We start from the raw sequence: 12,486 nt of genomic DNA on the forward strand, positions 1-12,486 counted from the left end.
TTATACAGGTACTGTGTGCCTTCACAGTGACGGCTGGTTGTCTGCTGTTCAGCATGATGAGAGCAAGCTTTTGTTTCCCTCTGCTCTGAACGGCCTCTGATAAAACACCAAGGTTACTCCCGGAAGTCTGGTGAGGGAGCAGGGCAGGCTATGTCTTTGCAGAATACTTTGTTGGTATTGTGTTGTTGAAAGGACAGGAAAAATTTAGTGACCGTTCCTCCCTGTCTATAGACTTCGCTGGTTTTGAGCTGTAACTCACAGCTTATTATCAATGAAACTGGCCATTCAAACTGTGGACTTTCGGGGAGTCCATGAGTCCCAGGCAGCTTTCCTCCTCCTCTTCCTCCTCCTCCTCCTCCTCCTCCTCCTCCTCCTCCTCCTCCTCCTCCTCCTCCTCTTCCTCCTCTTCCTCCTCCTCCTCCTCCTCTTCTTCCTCATCCTCCTCCTCCTCCTCCTCTATCCATGTCAACCCCATCGGAAAATTAACTTTCAATAGTAAGGCATCTTGTAAGAAATTAAAAATAGAAATGTAGAAACCTCGATGTAAGATTCCCAAATAATTCCCATGTGTTTATACTATTACTCGTGGACATCATAGAAAACTGGGAGAAGTGAACACGTAAGAAAGTAAGATAATCTGTGGTCTAATAACAACAGACAATGCCTGTTATTGTTCCACTGTACTTGGGTTATGATATTCTCCGTGTGACTGCCACTCCGTGCATCCATGGCTTACTTATCTGACCAAACATGGCACAGCTCTGTACCTTCTCCTTTTAACACACCCTCTGTGCCATTACTAAGAACCTAAAAATAACTCAGTTTGCTTTCTTGTGATTATTATATTGACTTAAACACTTTACTTGTAAAAATTAAAAAAATATCAAAAAGCACAAATTAAAATTTTCACCCAAAATCACTTTTTATATGATGATACAGAAAACATTTTTAATATTTTGTTGAAATTTCTTGAAGAAACACCTTTCTGTATACACACACACACACACACACACACACACACACACCAGTGTAGCATTTCCTTGACCCCACAAAGCCATCTAATGATACACTCTCCACTGGTTTATTTTGAGATGCAAATTAAGCTTCAATATAGAGACGAATATTTGTTTACTAACCGATGTCAGCAGATGATATCCAAGCCACTGTCTTCTGCGTACCCATCAGAAATCAAATCTAAGCTTCGGATATCTGAATTGTGATTGGAATCAACACTTGATTATTAACACAGTGATGTAGGTTTTTAAAACATATTTATAATCTTGATTTTGTATGCTTTTTTATTTTGTTTGAATGTGATAAAACAGTGATAGCTTGATTTTACAAGACATAGGGAGGAAAAAAAACACTCCAGCATTTTAGCTACATTTATTTTTCCAAGTTTATTTCTAAGTTTCTGCAAAGCAAACAGCTTCCCTGAAAGTCAGCCAGAAGCTTTTGAAAGTTAGTGTCTTACTACCCAAGTGTTATGCCACAGTGTCTATCAGTCAGACTATTGGCCCCAGCTTTCAAGATTATAGGATTTAAGTTCCAAGGAAGGTGCACAGCCACATCTATGAGCCAGTCTTCTGCATAAACTGATTGGTCACATTCTTACTGCATCACATAACAGTTTTTCTCATTTCCAAGTGTCTTCAAGGGAAACAAGTTCCAATGTGTTAAAGTTCAGTCAGATACATTAAGGGACTCTAATCTAAGTAATTCAGCTGAAGAGACTGAGAGAGAATCTGGTAGAGTCCATCTGAGCTTGCATTCAAAATCAGTGGGACAAATGCTCTGTGAGCCGGCCCAGCTTTTCTTTTGATACCAATTGTAAGATTCATCTTGTTAAAATGTTTCCAGAGGTATGCTTTTGATACTAAGGGAAATGTCACATAGAATTTAATCCAAGTTGAATATACAATAGCTTTGTAAACCTTTAAACCGTTACATTTGGTGAACTATATCCATACATGGACACATATAATTCTAATCCCTTTTTCCATAAATGATAATACTTCATTACAGAAAAAGAACATACCAAGTGTCATATTTTTATTTTAAAAGAATAGGGGAAGGACAACTTTAAACAGGTAGAGCCTACCACCATTTTTAGGAGAAAACATAACTCAATCCGAACACAAATGTGGCTCCTTCTGTGAGGCCTGGATGTGGCTTTCCCGGCCCACTGTGGCTGTCTCAAACCACTTCCAAATAGAGGAGAAAACCCATTAAATAGTTCAATAGAAACTCTTGATTTTTAACCTTCTTTTGATGGTTGATTTTTTAAAACTATCACTTTTATGACAGCATTTGAGTTAGCTTTCTACTAAAGAAGGGTGCTGTGGTACAGGTTGCAAAATATGTCCCCTTCCCAGCTATAGTCCATAACATGTTCAGAGTCTGCATTTGATACTCATCCCTCACCCCTCCAGACTCAGTCCAAAGTAATAGTTCCCACTACATGTTATTCAAAAAGCCCATCTCTGTGTCTTCTGAGTCTCCCCCGTCATTCTTTTAGAGCCTCCCTTCCACTCTGGAAAAACCATGAAGTAACCTAAATGGACAAATTCTGATATCATTCCCTTGATGTCTCTCCAGCAATGCACAGAACCATTTTAATGCTTCCCTTGTATCTAACATACATGTGCCTGTCTTTTATTAATGTCTGTTTAGGCTGCTGCCCTTATGTGACATTTTGCAGTGAGTAACCTTGAATCTTGTATAGTTGGCTTCTCCTGTTAGGTATTTCTGTTTCTTTCACACACTAGGACATTACCTGCTTTCTCCTCTCAAGGTAAAAATGGTCACTTTGCCTCCAACCTACATCAGGCTTAGTGGAATGACAATTTGTTGTCCTTTCCCCTGATACCCAGGAATTGCTACTAATTGGCTGACCCTTCGAGGAGTAACAGAGATGTGTTTTTGTTATAACAAATATTGCACCTACCTTGAGTCTCTTGCAAGCTAGCCATAATATAATGATTGTAGTTTTAAATAAGTAAACAATTAAAATGTTATTTTTTAATTTTTAAAATTAATTTTAATAAAATAGGCTTTCAAACAATTTTTATAGCCTATCGTGATACAAACACTACACAAAACAATTTAAAACAATATACTAGGCACCTACTGGTATATGCCAAGTTAAACATGAATAAATATACAGAAAACAGTAAAGAAAACCAGTTGAAGATGAAAGGAATCTGCAAATTCCCTTTGTACTGGAATCCCCAAACCTCTCTTTGCTTTCTATCTAAAAGTCTGTTCTAATTCAAAGACTAAACTGTAGCTCTATAGTCTTACCAATTTTCACCACAACAAAAACCATGGCAGCACAATGGTCTTCAAGTTTATACCACATTAAGGACTTCAAAAATACTGCCTCTACGGGGTAGTGCAGGTTACTAGCATATCATTTTTAGTTAATGCTATTTTGAAGATGAGGAAACTGAGCCACAGAGATATCAAAGACCTGTCTCTGGTGGAAACCAAGACTCCATACCCTGGTGGGTATGAGTGTAGAGCACATACTTCCTTTGTTAACCTTGTCATCACATCCCCTCCCTTGGCAGTTCACCTTGTGGTCAACTAAGCATTTAATGGACCACTGTTGTATACTCTTACTGCAGTGGTTCTCAACCTTCCTAATGCCGCAACCCTTTAATACAGTTCCTCATATTTTGCCTACCCCCAACCATAACACTGTTTCCATTGCTACTTCATAATTGTAATTTTGCTGCTGTTGTAAAAGGTCTTACAAATATATGATATGCAGAGTAGCTGATATGTGAACCCTGTGAAAAGGTCGTTTTACCCCCAAAGGGGTTGAGGGTTTACACATTTGGCCCACAGGTTGAGAACCATTGTCTCAGTGTTAAGTTTTTCTTTGGCTTATGTCTTATTTTTACATATTTGTGTCCTCACCTCTATCTTGTATACAGCAGAATCCATACATGTACTCAACCCTCCAGTGAAGGGAAACTATGTTCAGAGCATCCATTCTCTGTTATAAAGTTATTCTCACAGTGACAGCCTTCAATACCTACAAAGCACCTGATACCGTAAGACAGAGAGCTGAGTGTGCACTGTCTGTTGTCCCCTTTCCTCCCAAGAGCAGTGTAGGTAACTGACTTTCCTATGGTCACAATGCTGTTTTCTTACAGATTCCTGGCCTTAAAAATTCTGATCCCTTGAGTTGGGACAATACAATTTCAGATGTTTTTAAGATGTTAGAGCTCTTATTCTCTTGGACTATTACTCTGACTTTCTCACTGTCATTAACATTATCCTGGTTTCAGTCAGAAATCTCAATAAACCCAGACTCTGAGGTTTTACAGGACATGGAAGCATGCACTTATGACCAATCACATTGAGCACAACATCTATGTGATATCGCCTGGCACTCTTCATAATTAAAATGGTCTATATTTGGTCTTATGACTTTATAGCAATGATTTTTTTCTCATCTTCAGGAGATAATATAAAGGGAAAAGATCAATTAATATAGAAGTAAATTTTTAGATTACTACCTAGAAATGACCTAACATTTGGGAAAGGCTTGTAGGGGTAGTAAATAGCTGTTGGAAATTATAAATAGGCCAGATGTGACGACCAAAAAAAATGTGTAAAAAATAAAGTAAAATACAAAGATGTTCTATTTTTGGCAAAGTACAAGCTATGAAGGAATTAGAACTGTAAGTGGTATGTGCTTTAAGGTAAAGGTGTTCTCTGTAAGTATTTATCTTATATATATGTTTCTGCTTTCATAAGCATTATTGATCAATTCCAAAGGAATGATTATAGTGTCTAAGAAGTGGACATGGAAAGAGTAGAAGATAGTAGGGGGCAGTAGGAGAAGTCAGGTGACAGAAAGTGAGAGATCTGAGTTACAGCTTTGGCCTCATGGTGTTCCAGAGTTTGGTCTAACTGCTAAAGTGCTCCTGGTAACTTCTCATGAGCTCACCAACCACAGAAAGTCAACCAACTATATGCCCTAGTTGTTTTTTTTTTTGTTTTCCACATATTCATCTACTGAGATAGTGTCCTTTTTCAAAACCACAGATGTTTGACTTACTTATTTCAATGTGTTTGTTTTTATTCTGTTTTGAATTTTGGGACAGTCTCAGTATGTAGCCCAGGCTGCCCACAACTTGTCATCCTCCTGCATCAGCCTCCTGGATGCTGGCATTATAGATACACAATATCATGTCCAGATTGCTTGGCAATTTTTCAATCTTAATATATAGGAATTTTATATTTATTTTTGCTACTTTTCTCATCAGTTTCAGCTCAGTATTTCAACTCTTTAAATTTTCTTGAGCCCAGCAATAAGCCCATCTTACTCAGATTATCTCCACATTGTGTTAAGTTGTGATAATCATCATAAAATAGTTAATTTGGGGGTTGGGGATTTAGCTCAGTGGTAGAGCGCTTACCTAGGAAGCGCAAGGCCCTGGGTTCGGTCCTCAGCTCCAAAAAAAAAAAAAATAGTTAATTTGATGCTATTACAGACCAAGCATTACTCTACATGCTGTACTTTTTATTCTCACAACAGGCCTACAAATGGTTATGATTGCATCATTCCTGCCAAAAAACCAGTAGTTTAGACAAGTATCAGGAAAAGAAGCAATCCTAGGCTGGATGCCAAACCCTGTTCTCCCAGCCTCTACCCGGTGTCATGGCTGAATGTCTGTTCTAGTCTTCACAATGGTACTGCCATCATCACCCTCACCACACCTAATAATTCTGGTAGTAAAAGACCAATTTGTGAACAGAGCTCCAGACCACTCACTGGCAAGTCCTTCCTCAGTAAACACCATTGATTCATACTCATGCATAGCATGACTCATATAAAATTGTCCATTCACTTTAAAAGACCATCATCTACCTAAATCATACCACTTTAGTCACAAAAGTATAATAAAATGCCCGTAATATTCTTTATCTGTTAACATCTGCATTTCTTGTCAATTTTATTTTCTTTTTAAGACAAGTCCTCAGGCTGGAGAGATAGTTCAGTGCGTAAAGTGCTTGACTACATATACTTGTGGACCTGAGATCAATCCTCAGTATCAAGGGAAAGCCAGGCATGGCTCTGTATGCCTCTGTAGCTCCAATAGTAACGTGAGGCAGGTGTATCCCAGGGACTTGCTGCCCAGGGAGGTTAGTGGAGAACAGTGAGCTCCAGCTTTAGTGAGAAATTCTTGTCTCTGAAAATGGGACAAAAGGGACTGAAGAAGACATACGATGTCAGCCTCTGGTCTCTACATGCACACACAAGGGCAATGAGTGCTCTACGTTATACTGAACATGATCCAAATGTAGAACACATACATCTCCAATACCCCATGGGTCTCTCGATTTCTAGGGGACTATTCTAATCTCAGTTCCAGGAATACCAAGAAACTGATACTCCTACTTCAGATTACAAATGTTAAATATATGTGTACTTTGCTTTGTGATATATGTGGCGATTTTCATATAGACCCTCAAAGGAGAATTATTTTAGTGTCTGTTTTCACTTTTAAATTTTTCAAAATATTTGTATAAAACTCTTCATCACTGAATTCCTAACCATCCCTTCAGCTTTGTTTTCCCATACAAACAGTTTATTATTTGTTGAATGGCTGTATTTGGTGGTAGTTTTATATTACTACCTCACCAATGACATGGACACCGTGACCTTGCTATAATCGTAACAGCCTAGACCCCTCTCCACTCTGACCTACTTGTTAGCATCACCTAGGGACCTATTAATCACTCTACAAATATCCAAGGAAGCAAATGAATCGAGCAACGCTATAATATCATTTCTTGCATTCTTATTTTATTATTTGTAAGTAAGTGTAAACATCACCTTGCTCAGATCAACGATGGGTGATTGCATGTGCTCCTAAGGAAATGTTATGACCTTCATTCTTTTTCAGGAAATCTGCAATTCCATAGTCCAAGACATGCACACCCTAACTGACTGAAATTGATATCTTGACCCATATGGCCCTATAATTTCCCACTAAGAAAACAAAATAAGATAGTCCTCAAAACCTAAATTTTGAATTCAGAGGCACTTTAATACCAACCTTAAAATTTTTGTATGTCAGATAGACAAAACTGAGCAAGTTGTAGAAACTCTTTAAGCCTTGATCCTGTGTTAATTGGTTTTCTGTTATTGGGACAAAATGTTTAAAATATTCAGTTTAGGAGCTGGAGCAGTGACTCAGCAATTAAGAACTTCCAGAGGACTCGGGTTCGATTCCCAGCACACAGTGGCATCCACAACTGTCAGTAACACCCGTTCCAAGGACTCTGACACCTTACATTCCTGCAGGCAAATACCAATGCACATCAAATAAAAATAAATAACTTGTTTTAAAAGATCAACATAAAAGAAATAAAGGCTTATTTGGGGTGGCAGTTCCTTGTCCCTGTGCTCTAGGCCTGTGGTGACACAGCGTATCATGTCAGAAATGTGCAATGGAGGAGGCATTTTGCCTCGTAGTGGCCAGAGAGCAAAGAATTGTTCAGGGAAGAGGTAGAGTCTTATCTTTTTCAAGAGCATACAGTCAAGGACTTAAATTCTTTCCATGTGACCCCATATCCTAGTTTCCACTGTCTCCTGACAGTGCTGGAGGCTGGGAGCCATGCCTGTAATATACGGACGGTCTGCTAAATGGTTACGTAAGGCACACATAGTAAATGTGAAGGATGGTGGTGGTGGAGGCCTGTGCTGGTGGGGATGATAATGCTGGTGGGGACGATGCTGTTGTATGAGGGTGGCCGTAAGGACACACTGAACTGTCGCTCCTGGGAACAAAGACCGCGCTGAACTCATCTTGAGCATCCTCAGCATCTACCCGAGGGCCTGATACAAGATACTAACAAATATCCCCTAAATTGATGATTGGTGACTACTACCAAGTACACGATACTAATACTGAATGAAATAGGAAAAAACTGGGGGAGGGTAGACGGGCAAAAATCCATGACGGTAAAAATACAAGCTTTACAGGAAAGCAAATCTAGATTGGGATTCTTGTTTTACTGCTTGGTTAACTGTATTATCTTGGACAGTGCTCTTCTGTAAATTGTGACTCTCCCTGCCTATCCCCCAGGCTAAGGGGAAGGGGCAGTGAAACCCCTCATGGGAGGCATGCATTGGCTCGCCTGGCACACAGCAGGTGTTCAGCGAACACAAAGATTGGTCCATGGCATGAGTGCTGTCTTTTGCCTGTGCAAGTCCATGTGTACATTCTGGTGGCATATGCTTCAGGCAAGAAGCTTGAGCTGCTGAATCTGAGAGCAGCTGAGCAGAAATGATGCAGAAGCCTGGCCCTGAGCTCTGTAACACCACTTGACCATCTCTTCCAAAGGCAGGAGTGTGGGTTTTCAATCTGAGCACTTGATTGGTGGAATGCTCTCGTGGGAAACAGGAAGCTAACGCCTCTCTCTTTTAACCACCTGCTGCACAGACTGTCATGCAGATACCTCCTCTTGCTTCATGCAGAGCTTGTGTAAGCCCCTGTGACTGTGTTATTTGCTTAGATTTTCTTCTGTGGTGAAGTAACTGAATCAAGTATGTTTGTCTATAAACCAGCCAAATATTTCCTCTTAAATACTTGTGCTCTGAGTTGAACACACAGCTACTGTGTAATCACTTTCTTAGTGAGAGTCACCCCACCCCCAATCCTTTAGGGAACTTTAGTTCAGTGTATTTGTGCCTTTTACATAAGCTGTAAATAAGTGGAAGTCTTTCATCTCACACAGGTTCCTCCAGGGGGCCCAGTCCTCTAACTATGGGGGCCCAGGACACCCTCCCGGTTGCAGCAGCGTTCACAGAAACTGTCAATGCCTACTTCAAAGGAGCAGATCCAAGCAAGTAAGCCTGGGATGAGGTCTATTGTCTTCTTGAAGCCCTGCTGTGTCTCATGTGGGGGTAGGGTGGGGTGGAGGACACTGTCAACATGCTGACCCTACCTTCTGAAAAAGAGTTCTATGGATCAGATCCATAAATCAAAAGATTCCATGAAATTATATTGCATATCCTTTTTTCAAAGAAAGTCTCACTATGTAGCTGGCTGGTCTAGAGATGGCTACGTAGATCAGACTGCCTTTGAACTCATAAGAGATTTGTCTACCTCTACTTCCCATGTTCTGGTGTTAAAGACATGAACCACTGTTATATGTGTGTTTCTTCACAGAGAGATATATGGCTCTTAACACTCTGTACCAAAGGGAATCCTGACTCCAAACTGTTGACAAGAATCATTAATCGACCCGGTACACCAAACCCTTGCACCAGACTACTGTCAAGTCAAGTGTATCATTAGTTTAATTCTAGGCCTGAATCCCATCAATAAACAAAAGGAAACCTAAGCAATCGATGAATGGCTCTTAGTCCTTTCTTTACTCACAAGAACGGGACTTTAAAAGAAGAAAAACTTACAGTCTAGGAGAAGAGGAGTGTGAAGCAATAGACATGCTCACAAGTGGCGTTACTAATTTTATTAAGCAGTGAGCAATCGGAGCAACACATTTAAGCGGGAATTCCCATTGCAAAGCATGGATCTGCTTTCCGCTTCTGAAACGTCGTTTCAAACCATCATGACAATATAATTCTAGAAAGACAATATAATTAGTAATCCAGACCCAGGGCATCTTACCCAGTCACAAGACCTTGTATTCTTCCTTGGTGCCATGGCTTTTTCAACAATAACTAGGTCTTATTCTAGATCTATAATAATACAAAAATACAAACCCTTCAAGACTGGGGTTGATCCGGAGAGGTGGGACATGAGAGAAAGAGAGGAAATGGGGGAGAAAGGAGAGGGGCTGGCATAGGGCACATAAACACTGTCAGCTTAAGCTGATAAACACTTACTACATACATGTTAGTCCCTGTAGACTCTGTTAGAAGGAGGAGTTTGTCCAACTGCCTATTATGAGAGTTGGAAGAACCCCTCACCAATGACTAACTGTTGCCTTGAACTGAACACTGGGGCTGATAAAAACTAAGAAACAGAAGCATATTTATTTTTAAAGAATTAATAAAATGTGGAGAGAATGATGTGTACTCTAGTGAAAATCCTGGGGAATCGCACAGCAAGCCCTCTCCTCCTCTTCTCACTGGCTTCCAGTCATTCAGTCACTGATGTATTTAGAGAGGTAACCAGTGCTCTCAGCTTCCACTGTGGCCCCTCTGAGATCCATCTCCATATAGCACACCACTTCCATGCTCCAAACTCTCATCTGTTCCCAGGGAAAACATTTCCCAGGGATCTCTGAGGTCCTGGGTGCTCTGTGCTCTGTTGATGAAGAGCCACCAGTCACACCCCGTTGCCCCCTCCCTGATCTAATCTGAATTATTCTCTCCTTGCTTGTCTATATACCTCCCTCTTCTCTCCACTTAGGCCACATTAGCCTATAGCTGTTTGTACTCTATGCCTCATTCTGTTTCCCACTCAGTCTCTCTCTGCTTCACTGAAGTTTTCTCCCACGTACATGAGCAGTTTGACCCCTCACTCAATTTTCAACAAATTTATCAAACAGAATTTCTCATCCAGCCAATAAACAGCAGTCCCCCTCCCCCTTCACCCTCCCTAACACCTCTTCCATCCCTCCCTCCCTTCCCCTGTCCCTTCCACACCCCTAACACCTCACATACATTTTTTCCCAGTTGTCCCTTGTCTGTCTCTCCCTGTCCACTGGAATGGAAGCTCCAACAGGTGGATTTTGACCCCTTTCTCCATTGCTGTATCTTCAGCATCAAAACAAGGCTGGGGGTGCTCAAGTTGTAGTTCTTAAATGACTCAAGCTGACTCCCTCATCTAAGTTCTGCAGATTCATCTAAGTTTCACCACTGTACCAGGCAGGAGGCGATAGGTGAAGACGCCTAGGATGGAAAATAAGACTTACGTGTGAAATAATCTAGAGTCTGGTGAAGAAGGAGTGTAAATATGGTTCAGTGGAAGACAAGACCTCAATATTTTGAGTACACAATTAAAAAAAGAAAACCTGTCCTTATGTCCGACCTAGAAAAGTGTTAAGTGAGAAGGCTGAAAGATGAGGATGGTAAGGAAGGTTTCAGAAAGGATCTTTTGAACTGAGTGTTGTAACAGGTGAAAGATTTTTCAGAGTGGATGCGCCCAAGTGGGTTGATTAATTGAGCAGCTCAGGTACGCGCACACAGAACACGCTCAGGAGGAAGCGGTGTGCTCTGCGTCAACAGTGCAGTGCAGTTGCAGGGAAACATATGGTTCTCATGCTCTCCCCATACTTGAGACTCTTACAGCTCCTCCCTAGAACTGATTGTAGATCCAGTAGCCGAGCTAGAGAATTAATTGCTTCCTGTGGCAGGAGTGGAAGGAAGAGTAGATTTTTAAGTCACATGCCACTTGGCTTGGAAATTCCTTCATTTTTTTATAGGTGCTTCATGGCTTCAGGCTTCATTCAAAATTCATTTCTTCTTCCGTTCTGCATTATTTTAAATTTTCACAATTCAGATTCACATAGCTCATTGATGCTCACATCAAACGCTCATGGAACAGTCATTAAGGTAAAAAATCTTTTCCTAAAGGGATAAAAGTGCATCGCGAAATGGAATTTAGTAATCTATGATTACAAAAATCTTAAATATTCATTTAGTGAGTGGAGAATAGTAAGGCAAAGCAAGATCCATATATTGTCTCCTCAGCACCCTCTACGACAAAGCTTTATCTGATGTAGGCAAAGAAAAACAGTGGTTTTTAATTCTAATTCTCCCAAAGTAGGTAGTAGAGGATGCGTTGGAATTGAGCTTGTAAATTGATTTTATGCTGAAGTTGCTGCTATGATTCTATTCAGGTTGGAAATACAAAGGACCCATTCCTGAAAGAACTTTGAAAAAGAACAAAGCCAGGGGCTGAGGAGATCTCAGCAGTTAAGAGCATTTGTTGCTCTTATAGAGGACTCAATTTATGTTCAGATTACCCACACAGTAACTCAAAACCACTCATCACTCCAGTTCTAGTGGACCCAGTGACCTCTTCTGCCCTCAGAGGGCACCAGACACACACACACACACATACACACACACACACACACACACACACACACACACACACACACACATACACACACACACATACACACACACACATACACACACACACACACATACACATGCATAGTGATACTGAAAGATCCCCGAAGGGAGACCTTTACTCAAGTCTCAGGAAATCTCGGACCCCAGACACAGAGAGACCATTTTGGATGTAATACACAAAGGCGAGGTTTATTACGGAGATCTCCGGGCCGAGAGTTATCCCACGCAGGAGACAGAGGCGTCAACCCCGAGTGTCTGGGAGAATGGCTTTTTAAAGGAAGACGTCACAAGCTCTAGGAGATGAGGGCTTGTCAAAAGGAAATACCAAAAATGTCACAAGGGGAAACTCTCAAAGTCACAGGATTGTTCTTAAGACTCTAGGGTTTAAATGAGGGGAAAGGTCAAGC

The 12,486-nt window shown here is 40.7% G+C and overlaps 1 protein-coding gene across 35 annotated transcripts in view; it reads left to right on the forward strand.

Moving 5' to 3' along the window:
• Positions 1–12,486, forward strand: part of Sgip1 (SH3GL interacting endocytic adaptor 1) — a 208,462-nt gene that overhangs the window by 177,997 nt on the left and 17,979 nt on the right. For 31 of the 35 annotated variants that reach the window (XM_063287659.1, XM_063287674.1, XM_063287665.1 and 28 more), the window contains one exon: positions 8,764–8,875. In XM_063287659.1, the coding sequence (XP_063143729.1) occupies positions 8,764–8,875 (112 nt within the window). Of the gene's footprint in view, positions 1–8,763; positions 8,876–9,197; positions 9,381–12,486 lie in introns of those variants that run through there. The other 4 variants (XM_063287678.1, XM_063287680.1, XM_063287676.1 and 1 more) reach the window with 1 other exon arrangement.

Source organism: Rattus norvegicus, chromosome 5 (genome assembly GCF_036323735.1).
Source record: "Rattus norvegicus strain BN/NHsdMcwi chromosome 5, GRCr8, whole genome shotgun sequence".
Lineage (NCBI taxonomy): Eukaryota > Metazoa > Chordata > Mammalia > Rodentia > Muridae > Rattus > Rattus norvegicus.